At 40.6% G+C, this 24,883-nt stretch overlaps 1 protein-coding gene across 1 annotated transcript in view; it reads right to left on the reverse strand.

Annotated features, from left to right (window-relative positions):
• The window catches only part of LOC124594753 (nose resistant to fluoxetine protein 6-like), a 233,338-nt gene extending 209,899 nt beyond the window's left edge, over positions 1–23,439 (reverse strand). The window contains exon 1 of the mRNA XM_047133137.1: positions 23,195–23,439. Within this exon, the coding sequence (XP_046989093.1) occupies positions 23,195–23,429 (235 nt within the window). The 5' untranslated portion in view covers positions 23,430–23,439. The remainder of the gene's footprint in view (positions 1–23,194) is intronic.
• Between the last annotated feature and the right edge of the window lie 1,444 nt (positions 23,440–24,883).

Below are 24,883 nucleotides of genomic sequence, written 5' to 3' on the forward strand. Positions count from 1 at the left end.
CTATTTTTAAATTTTTTTTGAAATGTGTTCTACATGGGCGTGACCCACTATGGCGCTGTTAAACTGCTGTCAAATGGTGTTATTATTAACGTCCGTGTTCATCAGGTACATTTTAGTGATGTGAGATAAAGTATGTGTTGTGGCTAACCTGTGATGGTTCAATATATATCGCTGGTGTGATTGTCGATTGTTTCATGTTTATTTACTCTGTCGTTATCTCGAAAATATTCGTAATTAATTCTGTTTCTTGAGTCTCTGTTTTGTTGAAGTATAATAATGAGTAAAAGTAAAGTTATTAGAAATCCTCTGAAGGCTTTTAAGAAAAGGAGAAATGTTGGAAAGCCAAAGGTATGTGTTATTATTGTAAACAATAAAGACGATAACCAAGTGAGTGAACCTAACCTCTCAAGTACACCTGCCCATAGCAGTCAAAGTGGGAAAGAAAATACTTCACAGAAGAAGCTTGGTTCAATGAGTGAAAACTATGAATGTTTTATGGGCGAATCGGATGTGAATGAAATATTTGATATGTCGGTTCTCAAAGGAATTTTTTCAAACTGTGTAAGATGTATTCATTGTAGTGAAGTTGGTCTGGAACTCTCCATAATAAAGCACGTAGGACTTGCTAGTGAAATGCAACTGAAATGTGATAAGTGTTCATACATGACCACCTTTTGGAACAGTGTTGCAGTAACTGCAACTGAAGAAAATGCTAGCAAAATCTACGAACACAACAACGAGCGATGCTTGCTTTAGACAAGGAACGCCTTCGGGCTGCAGACAGGGCTGTAAAGAGTCTAGAAATACAAGCAAGAGTAAACAGGAGGAGGAACAAGAGGAAGCTGGAGGAGGAGTTTGCAGAGGATGAAGATAATCCTTCCTATGGATCTGGAATGCACTAAAAAGTTAATCCAATCTTTGTCGCTCGATTCCCAAAACTTTTATTTTCTCATACTAATTACATGTTTTCTAAGGATCTTCCAAACATATTTGTTTCAAACTGTAAATGTTACACAGTACCTTCTGCATAATTTAACACAGCCTTTTTCCAAAAAACTGTATATTTTAGAATATATAAATAAAAAATTGCAAAAAAATGTTGTGAATTTTCATTACAATTGAAAAAAAATCATCTTTAATAACTGAACTAAAATTTTGTAAAATCCCTGTGTTAAGTTGTAGCCCATATTCCAATAAATAATCTGTAAAAAGTTCAACTTCGTACCTCAAATACTTTGTGAGGAAAGATGTAATTTATAAGCGTTATTTTAACATTGCAAGTATAGGGCGTTCCGGAGCCCCTTAAGAATATATACACCAAGAGAAAGTAAAGAAATTTCAGTTTATGCTGTGATTTTATATTTGATTTATTTTTTCAACATGAAAGAACGAATTGCACTATTTTTACACCAATGAAAATTTTTATTTACGTTGCTAGTAGCAGTTAATCGTCAAATATTTCAACTTTTTCTTCAATAACTAATTAAGTTTTTCTTAATTACGCTGCTTATTTTCAAGCAATTAAACATTTGTTTTGCGAAATTTGTCACATTGGTCCGTTCGATAGCCTACTTGTACCCATTTCTCAGTCTTCGTTCAGCTATGAAAATTCGTACAAAGGGCTACTGCACATTTTATCGGCAGTCTTGTTTGAGCTCCACTCAGACATTTGACCAGAACTGGCACCACGAGACTGTCACATGAGCGGTAACACATGATGACGCAGGATCTTCGGGACGTACCTTTGTGTCGTCGAAGTTCCCTCAGTGACTATCAGGCGTGACCTGAAGCCATATTCTACGGTTCCCCACGCTTTGACTCCAGGAGTACCACCATGGTACCTCTCCAAAACACTGGAAAACTGCGTGTTACCTCCAGGACGCCGCCATACTCATCAACGATCGACATGCGGGGTGGTGGAGAACAGCGATTAATCACTGAACAGAGCACTGCAGTTGAACATCGGGCCATTGTGACATCTGAATGCCCCTCAAAAGTGGATATTCTACGATTCGAGCAGCCGGCCAATTGTAGACCCACCCTTATAAACTCTGTCAGGTGCTGATAAACATGTCTCACACCAATACGCGGCATCCCCGTGTCTTGCTGTTCGCGCCCTATATACGAAGTGTGTCTATAAAATAACGGGACTATTCCTGTAAAATATTTTGTTTTTAAGATATACGTGGGCCCATTTAGTTATTGTCCCTCTCGATATACTCTCCTATAAAGCTCAATGCGAATTTTCAATTGATGGAAAAAGTGCTGGAAGTCTTCCTCTGTAATCTCCTTGATGACACGTCCAGCTTTTTCTTTCACTGCTTGAACGGACTGAAATCATATTCCTTTTAATGTAGATTTGGTAACAGATAATGCGTGATGAGCCGTGATTTGTCTTGATGCAGAACACATGATTCGTTCTTTCACAGTTTGCGTTGTTTTTTTTTCTTATTTTCTCATGGAGTTGAACAAGAACCCCGAGGTAGTAATGCTGATTAATTGTTTGACATTCAGGAGCCCAGTGAAGATGCACAATTCCATGAATATCGAAAAAACCAATCATCATCACTTTGAATCTTGAGTTGCTCATTCGAGCTTTTATCAATCTCGGTTAATTTGGGCCCCTCCGGAGCATGAATTGGCGTTTAGTTTCTGCGTCACATCTGGAAAAGCAATATTTGCCACTTGTTATCACTTTTTCCAAGAAATCAGGATCATTTTCAAAAGTTTCGAAGTGTCAGTACAAACATTTTCACGAGCTTCCATTTGACTGATCGTAAAAATCGGCCCCAATTTCGCACACTTTTACCATGTTAAATTGGGTATTTAAAATAGGCCTTACGCATTCTTTGTTAATTTCTACAGTTTCAGCAATCGATCGAATGCTCAACCGACGGTCAGATGAAATCAGATTTACAATTTTGAAGGACGTGAGTCATCTTCAACGTCTTTTCGGCCATCTTGGAAACTTAAAAGTAACAATTTTTCCAAGTTTCACGTTAAAAGTTCACGACAATTCGTTGCTCTATTATTACACTTATCATTTTCCTGGCAAAACAAAATAACAACTCTTATACAAAGGAAGGCCAAGTCCCCACTGATTTGTCTGCAGGCACCAGTGATGCCACGTTCAACATAAGGCTTCACGCTCCACAGCTATTGGTCGTTCATCTTTGGTGCATGCATATTTACTCTGTGACAGCATCAGTCCCGTCTTGTATACACTGCCAGTCCTGATAACAAAACTAAACACAAACAATACTAATGCACTCGATGGCCGTCCTGATTTCTTAGAAAATGATGTGTAAATGTAAAAAATTGAAATTTGTGGTAAGGACTATGGACCAAACTGCTGAGATCATCGGTCCCTAAGCTTACGCACTACTTAATCTAACTTAAAGTGACTAATGTTAAGGACAACACAAACATCCATGCCTGAGGGAGGACTCGAACCTCCGACGGGGGGAAGATATGTAAATGTATAAAGCTACAGTGACATCCTACCATGTCTTCAGGATGCTTCACTTTATTGTCTGACTGTGTCTCTTGTGTAAACTGTGACCAGCAACTCGTAGTAATTTGAGACAAGTCGTGTTTCAGAACTACCGAGAGCCGCTGATGAAATAATTCTTCATTAACTGCCGACTTAAATCATATGATCATATTCATGTATTATATTTATAACAACCTACTGGGAAGCTTTCTTACTGCGATGTCAACAAAATTGGTAATTGATTAAATTTGTAACTGCATTTTACTGTTTATTTTCGTATTTCAGTGTTTACTGTAATTTTGTCTAGATTTGTTTAAATCAGTGATTTAGTTAAGAAGGTATATAAAGTACATTTTGGTTGTCCTGTTGGTGATCAATATAAAGATTTTGCACCTCATATTGCGCGCATAGCCTGTGCTACCACTTCAGCCGAACCGTTGAAAAGAAATTGCCGAGTTATGCCGCTCGCTGATCGAATGGTGGGGTGTGAGCCGAAAGATCATTTTTGAGGCTTTTACTTCCACTCACAAATAATGGCAAATTCAAACGAGATTAAAGAAATAAGGAATCGAAATGTATTTTCAGTGAATTTTCCAGTGGCCCGAAGAGAGGTGTTACCTGTTCCTGTCTACAACTTGCACGCCACGGGTTTACAGAGTGGGTCACGAAATGCTGCTGTTTTTTGCGCCTGTTGGACGACTGTAACTTCAAGAATCGCTGTGCCGCCAACAAATGGCCTATAAGTAGTTCATAAATACCTGGGAAGGAAAACGTGAAAATTAGTCCATCGGTTGACCCCAATTAAATCATTTCGTGTTCTTTTCATCCTAAGTTGGGACTTACGGTGAACTTCGTGAAAAGTGTGGATAAAGGAGACCAGGTCTTCAATCAACTATAAGTAAAGTTTCCTAAAGTGAGTGAAGGAAAGCTGAAAGAAGGTATATTTGTTGTACCACAAATAACAAAATTGAAGAAAGATCGTAACTTTTATACCAAACTCACAAATATGGGTTTTGCTGCTTGGTCCTCTTTCAGAACAACTGTGAAGGGCTTTTTGGGCAACACTAGAGATGATAACTATGTTTCCATTGTGAATGATCTGTTAGACAGCTACAAGAACATGGGGTGTAGAATGTCGCATAACATTCACTTTTTACATTCCCACTTTGAGTTCTTTCAGGAAGATTTGGGGGCCGTAAGCGATGAGTGGTGTGAGCACTTTCACGAAGACCTATGCACGATGGAACACAGTTATCAAGGTCACTGAAATCCACAGATAACGGGGGACAACTGCTAGGCCCTTTTTAGGGAGACTGACGGAACGGCAAACTGAAGAAGAGCATCAATGTCACAATTTTCGGATACCCAAGAAGATTAAAGTTTAAAATATATTCTGAATTAATTTAGAGCTTCTGTTGGCTTCCTGTATTTTAATACATGTTTTAATATCATTGAATTCTAAAATTCAGAATGCGTATTTTGTTTGTTTTAATTCTGTCAATATTCGCCAGTATGTTTTTGATTCTGATGTGTATCTAAGAAATGTGACGTGGTAGAGGAAAACTGAATTTACCATTGAGTTCAGCATCCGAAAATTAGGTAAATTTACAAACCATATGCAGAAAAAAGTTCAAATTTTTTGACTAGTGTAATTCTTAGACAACAGGTCTTGTTAACTCTGAAATGTTCTTTCAAAGTTCTCCTTCCTGTTAATATGTGGAACATCACTGATTTGAGATCTTCTAAGAAACGTTAAAATCTATGTTGTCTTTCTTGACTAATTTGGTCTGTTCTGATTGTTATCAGAATAATGTCATTATGGTCTTTTGTTGACGCACCGACCAACAGCGACATTCCACAACAATGTGCTGTGAGCACCTGAACATCCAGCTTTGATTTTAGCGCCGTGTAGAAATGACTATATTATCGTTTGAAAAACACAGCAACTAATATGTTACTAACCACCAGCGATAATGTTTTCGACACACAATTTTTTCGAAGAGACGTGGTCTACTGTAGTGCATATAAGGTATGTTCTAAAAAAGACCGAACCTTGCTTGTAACATCTTATTGTTCATTGTACTACATTTTAAGCACTGTCTCCCTCAAAGTACTCGCCTCCACTGCCAGTAAACAATTCACACCGTTTCTTCCATATTTTGAAAGCCTCCTGGACAGCTCTTTCTGGTATGGCGCACAGGTCTCCTGTGGCATTGTTCTGAATCTCCTCTGTGTTTTGGAAACGTCGTCCTTTCAACGTGGTTTTGAGTTTGGAAAACATAAAAAGGTCTGGTGGGGCTAAGTTCGCAAGATAGGGTAGATGGGACATAATCAGAGTCTGATGTCTTGCCACAAGCGAAGCGTGAGCCAGTGCATTGTCATGATGCAACCGAGTCAGGTTTGTCACTCAAAACAGGATGGCATGATCGTACGTTGATGTCCACTTTTTCAGCATCTTCTCATATTTTCATAAAGACGATAGTATTCATTCCAACTGTTTCTCTCTTCCCATATCCCTCTTATTTAGAAAACAGGGTAAAATGGCTCTTATTTGTAATTATCACCTGTCCACTATAGTATTAACGTTTTGTTTTAAACTTTCATTTTCTCTGCTTTTAGCCAATGCATATGCATATAGGTTCTCAACTAATATTGTTAATGTTACGTAATACATTACGAATGCATATAGATTTCTTTTCTCCTTTTTCTTTAGCGTTTGTCTCGCCTTGTGACAAAGTCCGCTAAGTGGGTTCGCTGTCTCCATTTTGTTCGATGATGGGACGTGTCTAATGAATATATGCAACCTTCAAGTCGTTGTGCAGAGTGTCGGTCCATCGCTGTCTTAGTCATCCCTTGGTCTCTTTCCATGAGTTCCATTCTGTATGCTGCCTCTGCAGTAGAATCGTCCTCTGCACGCAGTACATGTCGGAATTATTGCAGTCAGCTTTCTTGCATTTTATCCTGGAATGTTGCGACCCCGAAACGTGTCGCACGAAACGTGATGGTGTCGTGGTGCCACCTGTCCGTCTAAGTATATTAGTCTCCATGACCCTCCAGTCTTCATTCTATCGCTTTTGTAGCTTGCCAACATCTGGTGCCGTAGAGAGCAATAAGATAGACGACAGTCTGGTAGATCTTTGACTTCAGATGATCCTTAATCTGACGATCGCAGGTGACTCCTGCTGTCATTCGCCACTTTATCCAGGTTGCCTGGGCCCTTGTCTTGACCCCCTTGTAAACTGGCCGTTGCTAGAGATGGTAGAGGCCAGACACTTAAAACTTTGATGCTCTCGGTACACCTTCTTCGTCAAAGTTGACGGTCCCTCGTGGATCTGATGTCATGTACACAGTTTTGTTTTTGTTAAGCCACAGGCCATATCGCGCAGGTCGGTCTTTCCAGTCTTCTGGTTGGCGCTGGAGATCAAAGGGCGAAAGCCACTCGCCCCGATGAGCTCCCAGCTGATTTATAGTGTCGTCAACAGTAGAATGCAGCAGGTTGGCTAACAGATCTTTTCAACCAGACCATCAGAGAAGCTGAAGTACCAACAGACTGGCAGCGGAGCATCAGTGTACCAATCTTCAAAAATAAAGGAGGCCTGAGTGTTCTAATTATCGCCCGATCAGATTACTGAGCCACACGATGAAGATTTTTGAATGCATTCTCGACAAAAGTATTCGCGAAATAACTCAAATCACTAGGAACCAAGCCGGATTTGTGAAAAATTGTCACATAACAGACGCAATTCATGCTGCACGGATACTGGTTGAAAAATACCGCGAAAAGAACAAGGCACCGCACCTCGCTTTTCTAGACCCCAAAAAGGCTTTTGACTTGGTACCACATGACCTAATTTGGCTAGCACTTCGAGAACATGGCTGTCCAGAGTACCCTGTTTAATGAGTACAGCTTCTGCATGTTGAACTGAGGAGTTACGACTAGGTGATCGCAGGACCATCCAATGACTTTTGCATCACAGTAGGAGTCCACCATGCTGTTCATTCTCGTGATGGTCGCTGTCACATTAGACCAGCAGTTGTAACTACCATGGCTACTTCTTTACCCTGAATTTTATTATTATTACTGTTGTTATTATTATTATTGCGAGACACAATTTTGTAATCAATCGAAAGATGTAACAACTTTAAAAATGGTAAAAGCTCATCTTATTATTATAGAAGTAGAGAGAGTAGGTCTAAAGGAAGCAAAAAAACTCTTCTAGAACATTTAAACGAAGATCTCCACTGTTGTAAGAACGAACTTTCGCAATATATTCATCATTCGTTGATGTGGAAGGTCGTTCAGTTAAGACGCTTAACTCACTCACAATACTGCGTGCATCTCATAAAGTTCTACCCGAGTGCCTGACTAAGCAATCAGAACGTTTATGCAAAAGTTTTGCCAGATTTGTAGAAAAATTTCGCTCACACCCTCCGGCGTCGGTAACACGCGTCCGGCGAGCTGTACACTGCCTTTGCTGATGTGAGGATCTTTGTTTGGCGGACTCTGGGCAGGTGAGGCAAGTTCCGTGAAGGGGCGGGGAGGGTAGGCTAGGGGTGGGGGGGGGGGGGGGAGGGGGGAACGAAGCTGAGCAGTCGGCGTGAGCAGACTTGCAAGGGCTGATGTTCTTGTTTTTTCGGGAGGCGTGACCGGTATTTCCTGCCCAGGTAGTTTTCAAATGGACTGCTCAGAACCAGCCTTGCAGGACTGAGCGGTGTGGCTGTGCATCAGGCCTGCATCTTCCTTGGGTACCTTGCCTTGCTCGAGAACAGGGCACAAGATGGCTGCCACTTACTCCATGGTGAGCATTGTTTGTGAAAACCCTAGAGAAACCCGTCTCTGTCGACGGTAGTCAGTTGTGTTGGAGCACCTTGGTGCCTGCCTCCTTGGGTGGATTGAAATTAATCGTCTGCGGGCGCACGGTGGTCGATTGGTTCTTTGCTAAACGAACCGCCAACAGGTGCTCGGCACGATCCCGTAGAGCAGTTGGTTTGGCTATTAGAGTTCGTTCCTCTTAGGAAAATTGTGGGTTCCCTGTTATAAGTTAAGGCTTAATGACTATGTCTTCTGTTTTGATATTAAGACTTAGCGAGTTGGGCTCTGCTGTAAGGGGGATCTCATCTTAAGAAGAGAGGTCTGTTCACCCTTGTGGCAGACAGCCTATTTGTAATTAATAGATAACCATGTTTTAAGGTGGCACAGCCACCTTGCTGAATGGCTAGTAATAGATTCATTTTAATGCTCCAAAGCTTTTAACGTTTAACGTTTCTGATTGAATGGTTCCAACAGCTGTTTTCTAAAGATTTCTGAAGTGCCTAAAATTTGTCTAAACTGTGTGTGATTAGCCTCGAACCGTTTATATATTGACGGTTAATGTGCTTCGTGGCTTATGGAGATTTTTTCCTGTAGGCTACCTGTACAGTCATACTCAAAAGTATCCGAACGACCTGAATTGCATTTCGCCTGATTCGCATTCAACCGGCATACCGCAAGTGTCTAGCAGCTCCTCTAATCGCTCCTTGGTAGTCGTTTGACTATTGAAAATGGTTCCAACATGTCACCACTAGAAAACGCTGCTCTGTATCGCAGTAACTCAAGATGTAAAGTAATACCACGATGCTACTAATATCAGGGAACACCTTATCACAGATAAGACTGTCCTTAAGGCTTGTAAGCTCACATTTATTACAATAAATGACATACCTGAAATGTTACCACTCTCATTATTACGTCAGATAGGTAATGCACGTAGTAAGTTCGTCGTATTCATGATTTCCTCTTCAAAGTAACATACAGTACTTATTATTCCACACAAAATGACATTAAAAATTTAAGTTATTCACGAGCAGTTAGTTGAGAATATGTATGAACATCAAATGACACGACGAACCGTCTCGTTCTCCATATGGATTCAAACCCAGGTCAGGCAGACTAAGCAAAGATTTCGTGACTGACACAAACTAACAGTCATTCCTGATTAGACATACAGAGAGTGATATACCTCGATTTTAGACAGTATCAGTTAGCAAATATCAACTTTAAATTACATAACGCAAACATTTTTAACGGACGCGAATTCCTACCCAGCACCTATTGTCCCTGTTAACGAACTACGAGAGATGTTAAATATTGCTTCTTCACAAGTGACTTACATGATAGGCCGTGAGGAAAAGCTTTGTGTTGGACAGGAATTCGAGCCCAGAACCTAATCGGATTGATATCGAAATACAACCAACTGTGACATATCAGATTTCCTCGACAATAGCTACATGTTTTAACTGAAATGACGAGACGAAACATTAATTTTTTCCTTACCAGGACTCCAACCCGGCACCTATCGCTGTTATATTCTAGAGAAAACGAACGTTAAATATGGGTTTGTTGCACCAGCAGCGACATGTGAGCATGTTTGAACTAGAAATAATATGACGAAGAGTTCAGTGCTCACTGGGAATAGAGCCCCACACATATCGTTGTTGACTACACACAAAGAGACGTCAGCTACCGAATTTTTCTCCACCAGCAGCTCGGAATAACATCTTGAACTTACAGTGATCTCGCAAATAGTTCTGTGTCCCACTGGGAGTCAAAAACGTCAGATATCGTTAGTGTTGACAACGAATGAAAAAACATTAAAAATCAAAATTATTATCCACTAGCAGATAGGTGTTCTCATGCTAGAGCTTGATAATACATAATGAAATCTTTAGTGTCGGGCCAGGATTCGAACCCATTCACGCGCAATATGTGGAGATGTTGAGAAATCTGCAGATTTGAACAAACAACAAATTGTAGCCGAGCTGTATTGTCATGAAGGGATCAAATTCCGCGTTAAGGGCGGTCTGAGTTGCATTTTCAGTTCTGAACCAATTTTATCGACATACAGAAGCTCAGATAAAAGATGGAATAAGTGTCCTGTGACCTTACATAGCGTTTGTTTCGTCACTAGAAATAAATAACTAGTATAAGAAAGGTTACTGGTGATAGGGTTTCTACATGTCGCTACTCCAGACCTTATTGTGGTTCAACCTAACGTCTACTTGGCAGCGAAGGAACATCATCTTTAATGTGAATTTCAGACCACACTGCCATTGTATCTTCTTCACTTGGTGTAGTCAGAAGAGAATGGTATCTTTCTCTCCCTATCTAAAATCATTGACAGGAGTGGGAAACGAACACAGACCCATAGGTATAAGAGCCTACCAGCAGTCCAACAGACCACCAAACCCTCTTTTCTGTGGCTCACTTTTCCATCGTAACGCCGTTGCGCCACACTGGATGAGATTTCTGACACACAGGCTCCCTGTAGTAAATTGCAGCATGTTCAGTAAATTCATTTGCTTGGTTGACCGAATCACCGTCGGAGATTTTCTCCGCTCAGGGACTGGGTGTTGTGTTGTCCTAACCATCATCATTTCATCCCCATCGACGCGCAGGTCGCCGAAGTGGCGTCAAATCGAAAGACCTGCACCAGGCGAACGGTCTACCCGACGGGAGGCCCTAGCCACACGACATTTCCATTTATACCATGAACTAGCTGCCTCGGCTACCCAGTGCATACATTCGACTCTATTTTGTAATCACTGAAATAATATCACGTAACTGCCACCTACACACAACTGCCAACAGTGTAGGATGCAGAAATTTAAATAGGAAGTGTTCCTTCCCACTTGCGCTATTCTATTGCGCTATCTGTTTGTAAAAAACGTCGTGCAGCGCGAAAGAAAAGCCTTAACTGTTTCTTGCAGAAGTCTAGACCCGGCCATTTGCATTATCTCGCAGCGCTGTGGTATGCAGAAGTTCTGAAGGACTTGTTGTTCAGCTCTGGAGGTGTTGTAGCTATGTTTCAGCTAGTAGCGTAATGGTAAGTGTTGTGCACCTTAGATAAGATGTCGCGAGTTCGAATCCATTTACTGCTAAATTTTTTTAAAACGCAATTCTGCTGTCTGCTGAAGTTACCAATCTAATAGAACTTTGAACATAATTCCCTTCACTTCTCAACCCAAAATAGTCGCATGTGGAAAAGGGCTAACTTCTGTGACATTTTGTTGTTTTCAGGTTTAATAGACAGCCAGGGAGCAGATGCATCTCGAAGCTTTTGTATTATGTATGGGGAGAGCGCATCGTGCCCAAATATGTCAGAAAAGTATTTTCTACATTAGCTGTCGTGTGGTAGTGGCATTTTTTCTTCTCCAGACATTGTTTGACAGCTTGACACGAATATAGCTTAAGTATCAGTTGCTTACTCACCAACAGTAAGATGTGTGTGTGTTTGACCAGAAATAACGACACCTATTGCGATTGTTGGCAACACATGAACAGACATTAAAAATGCACGTTAATTTTCACTGGCAGGTGGGTGTGCACTTGATAGGGCTTGAAATGAAAATATGAATATTTTTGTACTGGATTCTTTGGAGGAGACCTAGAGAAGATTGCAGTCTTGGGAAAAAGAACGAAATGATTGAACTATACAGTTCTGAGAGATTCAGATCCTCGAAAGAGGAGATACGAATTCGAATCACAGTCCAGCACCAAATTTTTCAACGTCTCCAGTTTAATCAAGTACAAGTATAATAAGAGACCTGTTCCTTTAAATGGCTATCGGTTCATCAAATAAAATAAAATTTCGAATGTAAGTAAGTTTACTGGCGACTGTATTTGTGTTTGCCATGACTTCCGCTATGTCATTTCCCAACGTAAACCGGCTCTGCCCAGTTGGTAAAGAAGGAAAGGGATGTTTAAGGCGGATTATGGATTATAACGTCTTTCTCTTGAGGTTACCAGAGGTAAAATAAATCTGTTTCTGCCTCTTAAAAGTAATTTCCTGAACCCACGCAGTGCACCTGTGATAATTCGTTCCACCAGACCATTGTGGCCACATTTCCCAGCCTCAAGAGTGTGCTGAAACGGATGATCTGCTTAGCTTACGAAATTAGTCACGGCGGAAAAAATGCGAGTCTATTAAATGGTTAAGTAGAAGCAAGCTTCTGACATGGAGATTATGCTATTCTCATTCAGCAGGATGTAAAGACTCTTCTAGGCATCATAGGCTCGAAGTAAAGCCATTCTGAATTTTCACAAATTGAGCAAATTTCTTAGTTCGAGAAGTGTGAAGTTACCGGATAATTCCATTATTACAGTCATTATTACTATCATTTTATTCATACCGCTGCTGGAACACACGTGCTTGAAGATCATTTAATACCTTTTGGTCAATATAGAAGTAGTTTCCCAAGAACAGGTTCTTTCCCTGTCTACGGAATCCTTTTCATGTTAATATCAAACATCAGCAGTTACTCGTAGGTTACATTAAAACTAAAGTAATTGATGAAGACGTTACTTGATAACAAAAACGCGCTGCCTTTCTTCATTTACTTGCGCCTAGAAATGTCTCTCGAGTACTGCCAAACCAAAAGGCAAGAGATCTTACTGCCTTCCGATATACGTCGCTGTCAGTTCTTCCATATGATTTGGTCGACATGACCTGTTTCAAGTTGTGTATGACAGACAATGTTTTAGAAAATCAATTGCTTTCCTTTGAAATAAACACAAAGATTTTCATTCTAAGCTATCCAAGTACAAAATTTTCGCAATATTAGTTCAAATTTAATAATCTCAATTTCACAGTTGCAAAACTCGCATCTGACTCATTGACCTTACACTTAGTTGCTGACCGTAAGTTCTACTTACATTCGAAAATTTTATTTCTCTCTCTCTCTCTCTCTCTCTCTCTCTCTCTCTCTCTCGCTCTCTCTCTCTCTCTCTGTCACACACACACACACACACACACACACACACACATTCTTTTCTTATTTTTATTTGTTTGTTGTGCTCGACTATTGGCGAAGTACGAAAACGCCTGTGAATGAGTTTCTTAGTTTTGAGTACACTTGCGAAAGAAATATAAAAACAACTATGAGAGTTACTGATTTATGATGCTTAGTTTGCAGTCAATTCTCAGTATTATTAGTAACTACGGTCCAGTCCCTAAACCTAGTTACAGAAATGCGAATCAGACGTATTACCAATTCCAGGCCGTAGCAACTGCGACTTGGAGACACCAGCTATGGTCACTTCCCAGCCCGCTGTAGGATCACATCGGTTCGTCTTCTTTCTGCTGGTACTGTTACTGAGATTTGGCAACATGGCAACGTATGTTTAGCAACTCTGTGATCGACGAGTTACTTCCTTGTGTGCACGGAATTAAGCTTCAAAGTTTACTTGATTTTACCTGTCATTTCCATTGAATAATCTCAGTTATTATCGCTTGAGGTGTAAAAAAAGATTGTAAACTTAGGTTTTCAGCCCAGGAAAGTCGTTGCAAGTGGAAATCGCAACTAATCTCGTCCTTTAAATAGCGGTTTATGAGTTCTAGCCACTATTAGCCTCCTAAAAAGAAATTAGGACACACACCTCTTCGCCAGCTCTGTGGTAACGTGCTGACCTGTGAAAAAGCGTCTGTTGTGGTTTGCAGTTCCAGTCTCACTGTCTTCAATGTTTTTACCCCTTCTGTGAAAGAGCTACAAGCAGTCAGATCAAACATAAATAAGGAAATCGCAAGAAAATACTTTCGGCTCATAGTGCAATGGTGAAAAACTTACAATGCTGCACAACAAGTAACGCCTCTTTCCGCCGCTGACAAGTAAATTTTGGGTTTCTAGAAATACATAACTATATTTATAAAATGCCACATTTGCATGCCACTTGAGTATAACACAGCATACCAAATAAACACAGACCCAATCAAAATTTAAGTGAGTAGTATATTACTAATCCGTGTCGATGGAGGCATGCTTGTGTACAGATACTCAGTTTTATTAAAACACACTTTCGTCGTAAGGTTATCGTGGGTAGTTTTATTTCATTTCTTATCATACAGTGCACAGTTTTCGTAAGGTTTCCTTTAGTGTTGTTGAAACAATAGTAAACATGAGAGCGAAATTAATCATCAACGATATATGCGAATTCTCTGATGTTATCTATAACAGTCTGACGATGCACATGCAGTTTATTGATTACATGCATGTAGAAAACTTGTTCAGAGTTAAAGCTGTCAAACAATGTCTGAAGAAGAAAAAATGCCACTACCACACGACAGCTAATGTAGAAAATACTTTTCTGACGTATTTGGGCACGATGCGCTCTCCCCATACATAATACAAAAGCTTCGAGATGCATCTGCTCCCTGGCTGTCTATTAAACCTGAAAACAACAAAATGTCACAGAAGTTAGCCCTTTTCCACATGCGACTATTTTGGGTTGAGAAGTGAAGGGAATTATGTTCAAAGTTCTATTAGATTGGTAACTTCAGCAGACAGCAGAATTGCGTTTTAAAAAAATTTAGCAGTAAATGGATTCGAACTCGCGACATCTTATCTAAGGTGCACAACACTTACCATTACGCTACTAGCTGAAACATAGCTACAACACCTCCAGAGCTGAACAACAAGTCCTTCAGAACTTCTGCATACCACAGCGCTGCGAGATAATGCAAATGGCCGGGTCTAGACTTCTGCAAGAAACAGTTAAGGCTTTTCTTTCGCGCTGCACGACGTTTTTTACAAACAGATAGCGCAATAGAATAGCGCAAGTGGGAAGGAACACTTCCTATTTAAATTTCTGCATCCTACACTGTTGGCAGTTGTGTGTAGGTGGCAGTTACGTGATATTATTTCAGTGATTACAAAATAGAGTCGAATGTATGCACTGGGTAGCCGAGGCAGCTAGTTCATGGTATAAATGGAAATGTCGTGTGGCTAGGGCCTCCCGTCGGGTAGACCGTTCGCCTGGTGCAGGTCTTTCGATTTGACGCCACTTCGGCGACCTGCGCGTCGATGGGGATGAAATGATGATGGTTAGGACAACACAACACCCAGTCCCTGAGCGGAGAAAATCTCCGACGGTGATTCGGTCAACCAAGCAAATGAATTTACTGAACATGCTGCAATTTACTACAGGGAGCCTGTGTGTCAGAAATCTCATCCAGTGTGGCGCAACGGCGTTACGATGGAAAAGTGAGCCACAGAAAAGAGGGTTTGGTGGTCTGTTGGACTGCTGGTAGGCTCTTATACCTATGGGTCTGTGTTCGTTTCCCACTCCTGTCAATGATTTTAGATAGGGAGAGAAAGATACCATTCTCTTCTGACTACACCAAGTGAAGAAGATACAATGGCAGTGTGGTCTGAAATTCACATTAAAGATGATGTTCCTTCGCTGCCAAGTAGACGTTAGGTTGAACCACAATAAGGTCTGGAGTAGCGACATGTAGAAACCCTATCACCAGTAACCTTTCTTATACTAGTTATTTATTTCTAGTGACGAAACAAACGCTATGTAAGGTCACAGGACACTTATTCCATCTTTTATCTGAGCTTCTGTATGTCGATAAAATTGGTTCAGAACTGAAAATGCAACTCAGACCGCCCTTAACGCGGAATTTGATCCCTTCATGACAATACAGCTCGGCTACAATTTGTTGTTTGTTCAAATCTGCAGATTTCTCAACATCTCCACATATTGCGCGTGAATGGGTTCGAATCCTGGCCCGACACTAAAGATTTCATTATGTATTATCAAGCTCTAGCATGAGAACACCTATCTGCTAGTGGATAATAATTTTGATTTTTAATGTTTTTTCATTCGTTGTCAACACTAACGATATCTGACGTTTTTGACTCCCAGTGGGACACAGAACTATTTGCGAGATCACTGTAAGTTCAAGATGTTATTCCGAGCTGCTGGTGGAGAAAAATTCGGTAGCTGACGTCTCTTTGTGTGTAGTCAACAACGATATGTGTGGGGCTCTATTCCCAGTGAGCACTGAACTCTTCGTCATATTATTTCTAGTTCAAACATGCTCACATGTCGCTGCTGGTGCAACAAACCCATATTTAACGTTCGTCTTCTCTAGAATATAACAGCGATAGGTGCCGGGTTGGAGCCCTGGTAAGGAAAAAATTAATGTTTCGTCTCGTCATTTCAGTTAAAACATGTAGCTATTGTCGAGGAAATCTGATATGTCACAGTTGGTTGTATTTCGATATCAATCCGATTAGGTTCTGGGCTCGAATTCCTGTCCAACACAAAGCTTTTCCTCACGGCCTATCATGTAAGTCACTTGTGAAGAAGCAATATTTAACATCTCTCGTAGTTCGTTAACAGGGACAATAGGTGCTGGGTAGGAATTCGCGTCCGTTAAAAATGTTTGCGTTATGTAATTTAAAGTTGATATTTGCTAACTGATACTGTCTAAAATCGAGGTATATCGCTCTCTGTATGTCTAATCAGGAATGACTGTTAGTTTGTGTCAGTCACGAAATCTTTGCTTAGTCTGCCTGACCTGGGTTTGAAACCATATGGAGAACGAGACGGTTCGTCGTGTCATTTGATGTTCATACATATTCTCAACTAACTGCTCGTGAATAACTTAAATTTTTAATGTCATTTTGTGTGGAATAATAAGTACTGTATGTTACTTTGAAGAGGAAATCATGAATACGACGAACTTACTACGTGCATTACCTATCTGACGTAATAATGAGAGCGGTAACATTTCAGGTATGTCATTTATTGTAATAAATGTGAGCTTACAAGCCTTAAGGACAGTCTTATCTATGATAAGGTGTTCCCTGATATTAGTAGCATCGTGATATTACTTTACATCTTGAGTTACTGCGATACAGAGCAGTGTTTTCTAGTGGTGACATGTTGGAACCAGTTTCAATAGTCAAACGACTGTACCAAGGAGCTATTAGAGGACCTGCTAGACAGCCGCGATATGCCGGTTGCGTGCGAATCAGGCGAAATACAGTTCAGGTCTTTCGGATACTTTTGAGCACGACTGTGCATTTGTTAAGATGATTTTTAATAATTTCTATGATTAACGCTTTAACATTTTTTGCTTTTGCCGCACCTACATTTGTATTTGCCTTGAGTGTTGTATCCCTGAGGCGTGCCAAAGGCTTATTGTTGTAATGATAATTAAATCGACACCCTAGCTGCAAATAGGCGTTGATATACATCACTGTGGACATGGTGCAAATGTGTGCGCTGAGTGGGCTCGGACATGCGATCTCCTGCTTACGTGGCAGATACTCCATCCATCTGAGCCACTGAGGGAACAGAGGATAGTGTGCCTGCAGGGACTTATCTCTTGCACGCTCCCCATGAGACCAAAATTCCCAACATGTCCACACCACTACATTCGTAGTGCGCCTAATAGATGTTTGCCCATCACACTCACTACTCATGGCAGATTAATCTACCAAGTCCCGTACGAATTGGGTCATAGTGTGTGCATTTGGACAAGAAGGTCAATGGCCGAAAGAACAGATACCATTGATTATCATTTCACTCTAGAGAAGCTGCACAGCCATCAATGGTATCTGTTATTTGGGAACAGATACTACCTTTATATATAGCCAAAATATGGCTACCCATCCATTGACCTTCTTGTGCAAATGCACACCCTATGCCGCAACTCGTACAGGTGATGGTAGATTAAACTGCCACGAGTAATGAGTGTGATGGGCAAACATCTATTAGGCGCACTATGAATGTAGTGGATTGGACATGTTGTTAAATGTAGGTCTCACGGGGAGTGTGCAAGGGATAAGACCCTGCAGGCACACTATCCTCTGTGCCCTCAGTGGCTCAGATGGATGGAGTATCTGCCATGTAAGCAGGAGATCCCGGGTTCGAGTTCCAGTCAGGGCACACATTTTCAACGTGTCCCCAATGATGTATACCAACGCCTGTTTGTAGCTAAGTTGTCGATATCATTACCATTTCGTTCTAGAGAAGCTGCACGGTCATCAATGTTATCTGTTCTTTCGGGAGCAGATACTACCTTCATATATAGTTAAAATATGGCTGCCCAGCCATTGACCTTCTTGTGCAAATGCACACGCTATGGCCCAACTTGTATGGGACTTGGTAGATTAATCTGCCACAAGTAATGAGTGTGATGGGCAAACAAAGTAATGACACTGATATGAAAAAAAAAATTGCTTACCGTTTTAGTCAAGTTTAGTGTTGTCTCCTTCAAAGTAGTTCCCTTCCGATTGCACACACAATTTCCAGCGCTTCTGCCATTGATGGTAACATTTCTGGAACTCATCTTCTTTAATATCCTCCAAGACACTCGTCACAGTTTTTTGGACATCTTGTGTTGTTTGAAAATGGTGTCCCTTGACCGCCGTTTAGAGTCAGAAATAGAAAAAAGTCGCACAGAGCGACATCTGGTGAATAAGGTGGCTATGGTAGTACTGAAATTTGTTCTGAGGTTAAAAATTGCTGTACTGACAGAGCAGAATGGGATGGCGCATTATCGTGATGCAGAATACAATTATCAGCAATGTTGGCACGGACACGAAGAATTCTTTTTACGAAGTCTTTCTAAACTTTCTTTGTAGTGATACTGGTTAACTGTTTGTCCAGGAGAAACCAAGTCTTTATGCACAATTCCCTTGGAACCAAAGAAACACACAAGCATGCATTTCACTTTTGACTTTGACATGAGAGCTTTTTTTGGTCTAGGTGATCACTTTGAGCACCATTGCGAACTTTGGCGTTTTGTATCTGGATCATACTGAAAAAACCATCTTTCATCACCAGTGATAACACGGCTCAACAATTCTGGATTTATTTCCGTTTGCTCTAACAGATCGGCTGCCACAAAATGGTTCAAATGGCTCTGAGCACTATGGGACTTAACATCTATGGTCATCAGTCCCCTAGAACTTAGAACTACTTAAACCTAACTAACCTAAGGACAGCACACAACACCCAGCCATCACGAGGCAGAGAAAATCCCTGACCCCGTCGGGAATCGAACCCGGGAACCCGGGCGTGGGAAGCGAGAACGCTACCGCACGACCACGAGATGCGGGCTCGGCTGCCACATTCTTCCGTGTTTCTCGCTGGTTGTGGTGTGAGATTTTTGGGGACCATTTTTGCACAAATCTTTCTCATACCAAGATCTTCAGTTATTATTAGACGAACCGTTTCTTGATTGATGTTCAGTTCTTCTGCAATCATTTTCATGGATAATTTTCGATCAGATTGTACGAGTTCACGCACTCTGGACAAGTTGATATCTGTCCATGAGGTTGATGGTTGTCCACTGTGGTCTTCATCTCCAACATTCGTTCTGCCTTCACTAAACATTTTACGCCAACGAAAACCTTGAGCTCTTGACATAACCTCCTCTCCAAAAACCTTCTGAAGCTTACCGTAAGTTGTCGCCGCATTTTCACACAATTTAACACAAAAAGAAATGGCATACCATTGCGCAATATTATGCGGTTCCATTTCCATGACGAGGGACACAAACACGTGTTAACTTATTACAGCACAACTCATGACTGAGCAGTTGCATTGATGTGCCGCTTGGACTAGAAGCAGCTTATAGAGCAAGGTCAAAGATATTTTGCCTATGCAAGCCTGCAGGGTTGCCACATCTTGCAATGAAAATCAGTCTCATTATTTTATTGTCGCATCTCGTATTAGGCGCACTACGAATGCAGTGGTGTGGACATGTTGGGAATGTTGGTCTCACGGGGAGCGTTTAAGGGATAAGTCCCTGCAGGCGCACACTCCTCGGTGCCCTCAGTGGCTCAGGTTGATAGAGCATCTGCCATGTAAGCAGAAGATCCCGGGTTCGAGCCCCGATCACGGCACACATTTTCAACATGTTCCCAATGATGTATGTCAACGCCTGTTTGCAGATAGGGTGTCGATTCTTCTAGAGAAGCTGCACAGTCATCAATGGTATCTGTTCTTTCGGGAACAGATACTACTTTCATATTTAGCTTATTGTTGTGTCCTTGCATAGTCTAAGAGAGCTTCGCTGTGTGTCGTAGTCATATCACTTCTTTATTTCTCTCGTTGGGACCGGGGACTTGTGCCCGAGATCTACGTCTGAATCTATTGTGCTGTCTGTGGGCTTGCGCCATGATCCGACGTCGGCCTGACCAACTGGAATTTATTCTTATTTGAATTCCTTCTTGTGACAAGAAAATTTTGAAACATGGTTAAAGATTAAATGGAGGCTGTTAATATTTCTTTCACATACAACCTTAAACAACATATCTATGAGCAGTAATCGCTTCTGGATCTCTGATGATAGATAAATTCCGAAATGCGTCATATGAACGATAAATTGACTCCTTTCCTGAAGTCTTACTTTTACTATTGCGAACCAGTCAGTCTGAATGAAGAACTGCTCATTGTTTTAATTTGAAGTTTGACAAAAAATTACAGATTTACAGTTTAAGAATTTTTTTCCTGTGGTTGTACTGTGAAGCATTGCTTCTTGCGAAATTGTGTGATTCTATGGCAACGGGAAGTATCCTATAGCATTTGATGAGTGAGCTTGCAAGTGCTAAAATATGTAACATAAATGGCCGTATCTTCTGATTACATTGACTTAGGAGCTTCAATGTTTTACATTGCCAGGGAACCAAAGATCCTCAGTATGTGACATAACTTTCAACCAGATACGTCTACCCGTTCCTGAGAAAAAGGGTTTTTATCAGTCGGACGGACAGACATTCTTACCGACTGAGCTACGGAATCCTAAAAAGCACAGCTGGACAGGTCTCTTGAGAATGGAAAACAGATGGACTGTGGAAAAGGTTGTGCTCTGAAAACCACCTCGGAGAAAAGGAAGAGATTGGAGGATGACCTTGGATTCCTATATGAAAGAAAGAGAGTGCAGGCTCTACCATGACAATGGTTGGTAACAACTTGTACCGTGCTACCAGCTTCTTCTATTACAAAACAAACCATTGTCATGAAAGTACTATGGATAAAATATTCAGTATTCCTTTAGGAGAGGATGAGGATGTACCTCATTGTTGATTAATTGAGTGTATCAGTGATAAGTTACATCACAGAATCGCCGCTTCATGACAAAAAAAATTTCGGTTCTTGTGATATAATTACTGATGTACAGTTTAAGGATTTCTTTTCCTTTAGTTGTACTGTAAGAAGAGTGAGATAAACTGAAAACTGATGAACACTGGAAAATGAAATAGTGGTTTACACGGATAACTGCGTAGGATTGCAGTAACTCCGTGAGAGCGCACGGTTGTGTGTCGAGTCTACACTAGAGAAAACGAATGAGACAAGTTATGTCACAAAACCTTATCTTCTAAATATGACTGATGTACACTGGAACTGGAAAGTATGAAAACGGAGAAATGAAGAAAATGAACCTTTCCTTCGCAGGAAATTACCTCTGAGTCTCCGTTCCTGAAAGTAACTAGCTATTTGAAACTGTGTGTGTGTGTGTGTGTGTGTGTGTGTGTGTTTCAATAATATTGTTTACTTAATAGGTGTCTTGAAATAAGTGAAACAGAGTTACGTACTCTTCTTTAGAATTTGTGTTCTTGCAAAGGGAGTATAAAGAGTCATATACAAAGGTAAGTTACAAAAATGTAGAATGACAACACTTTACAAGTGTTTTTTCCTTTATGACATTTTGGTATGTCAATCCCTTCCTCTCTCATGATTCAGTGTAATTCAACGCTATTTGTCGGTCGACTCGACTGAATCGAGTTATCGAGTAGCTGTACTTACCTGTGTAGCCCGCGCATCCGCGTCATCGTATTTTATACGTTTCTGTATGGACATAGATAGCAAACACATACCTACGAGAAAAGTCGCGGCCGTTCTAGTGATCTCGATACTTTATTCTGTCTGGCATTTGTTCGAGAAAAGTCGCAAATATTCTACTGTTTTGTGATTAAAAAGAGACTAATGGGAGAGATTCTGCAGTACAAGCAACCGAGCATAAACGCCCTTAATGATCGTGATTCTGTTATGCAACCGTTATCTGTTTGTCCTAGATGTGACTATCCTACTTTGCACACGCTGTACAAAATATTTGCTTGTCTACCTGCATCTATTGCTACAGTAGATAGAAGTTTTTCAACAGTATGGCGTACAAAGACATGGCTGAGGAATGTGGAGGATCGACTTAATGGTTTAGCTTTGTTGAACACTAACCCTGAAATTGGTTGTCCTATTGAAGATGTAATTAACCAATTTGCCATGAAGAATAGGCGCATAGAATTCATCATTTAAGGAAGAGAACCACAATTGTAACTTTTTTATATCACAAGTTGGCGTTGTCTTGTACATGTGTATAATCAGTTTAAATAAAAATTTCTTAAACCTTGCTTGTGACTTGATTATTTTTTGTTACAGTAAAAGTAAAGGTAATTCAAGATACCTTTAGCGCCCCCTCCTTGAGGTTTTTCTGTATCCGCCACTGCATTAAGCACAAATTGTGGAGAATGGTTTTGTGATAACACTGTTGTGTGTATTACCAACTACATCGTAAAAAACTGCCTGTAAAGAAGACTTTTGCAGGAGAGGAAGAGAGTAGCATGCAATTTATGTAGCAGATGGGTCAGGCAGTTCGCTGATTCGAACCAGGAAAATCTTCATATCAATAAGGGCATGTGTCTAGTTAATGTAAACATCTACTTCCGTAACTAACACCGTGTGTAGTTGTGCCGCAAACGACAGTAATAACAATAAAATTAAGATATCTATTACTTAGAAAATAGTCTGTAGCAACAGCAGAATTTCGAGCTTTTAATTGAAGAACCCATAGCTTTGAGTTATAGTTGAGCACCTAATACAAATTAAACTCAGAAAGAGGAGAGCCTTATAAAGATTTGTTTACTTACTTCGCAGAGCCCAGTCGGGAGGTGTGATTTTGTTGAGGAGATTGTCCAGATAGAACAGGAAATCGCTTCTGCATTGCTCTGAAATGACATTGCTGGCCCTAGAGAAGTTTCTATAATACTGGGAGAAGGTTCCATGACCAAAAAGGTCTATCTTCACGAATGCGTTTACACTGTTCGTTGCGCACAACGCAACAGACACCAGCACAATCGAAATCACTGTCCGTGAAAATGACATAACGGCCTGGTCGTCACACGCCACCAACCGAACTAACGGCACTGATATCAAAACGGAATGTCTCAATTTAAAACTGTTTGCTTGGGATGCCGATAAGCCTATCGTTGAGATGGTTATCAATAGTTACGTGAATCACCAATGAAGCACGAGGCGATTAGGAAAGTGCCCATATGGCAGTCCATAAAATTCGCTTGTGAAAAGGTGAGAGGAGGAAATTAGGAAACTAGAACGCCAAATGCAGAGAGACGGATTAGGAGGGGGATGTTTGTCGTATTGATCTACAAAAACTGGCGAAGACAACCGAAATGCAGCAGGGACTACCGGAGTTCGTAGCTTTAATTAATGGCCAACAATAAGGAAAAGATATACGCGTCACGTTTTGAAAACGGGTTAAAGCAGTGAAGTGGTGACACTCAAATACACCAGACAATACATTATTATTTTTTTCAGAGAGTTAGTTTCCGTCAGGTAACGTTTGAAAGGAGACTTAAAAGCTAGTGATCTTGGAATGAATTAGACCGGAAGGGTTATGAGCTGTAATTGACTAGCTTGATGCAAAAGCCTTTAACCACAGACATATTTTTTCGTCGAGTCATACTACAGATTCTTAACGAAACCATTAAAATAAGAAAATCGAACTATTTGACTTGAAAGCGATAAGTAGGTAAAGCAAACAAATAAGCATAGCTGTGTGGACATAAGACTTAATACACTGGATGTATTAATTAAAAAACGCCTTCAGTCACAGCTTTCCGTGTTTTATTATGTACACGATGCATTTCGGACCCTGTTGGTCCATCATCAGGTGTAATTTGTATTAATACATGCTTTACTTTGTTTCTCTTTAATGAGGTGAAATGCATATTCCTGTCATGAAAAGGTTTGATGTTAAGTTATGAATTTCGTAAGTGAAACTCGGAAAATATGTGCGAAATAGTGAAAAAGACGAATGATGTAAACTTATCACATAATCCAAGAAAAGCGTTTTTAACGTTTTAATACCATCATACATCCTTTTCTCTATCCTTTCCATACAATCACTTCACTCAAGAGGCACATTTGCATTCTGTCAGACAGGGGGAAGCAAATTATCATTTGTGGGGATTTCAATGTTGGTGCCCTGAATGAGTGTAATAGGAAGAATGACCTTGTAGTATTACTCAGTTCTTTCAATTTGAGCTCCGTCATTGATTTTCCTACTCGGGTAACAAAGAACAGCAGTAAATTGATAGATAACTTTTTTATAGACCAAGATAAGTTGAAGGACATAAATGCTTATCCTGTTGAGAATGGCCTTTCAGATCATGGTGCACAGCTAGTTACAATACATGACATAGCTCCATGCAGTATATCAAATCAGACTTTCAAAACAGTGCGTTCAATTAACAATATAAATATTGCAAACTTTAAGGAAAGCCTACTGCAGCTAGACTGGGATGAAGTGTATAAGGAAC

Source organism: Schistocerca americana, chromosome 2 (genome assembly GCF_021461395.2).
Source record: "Schistocerca americana isolate TAMUIC-IGC-003095 chromosome 2, iqSchAmer2.1, whole genome shotgun sequence".
Taxonomy (NCBI): Eukaryota; Metazoa; Arthropoda; class Insecta; order Orthoptera; family Acrididae; genus Schistocerca; species Schistocerca americana.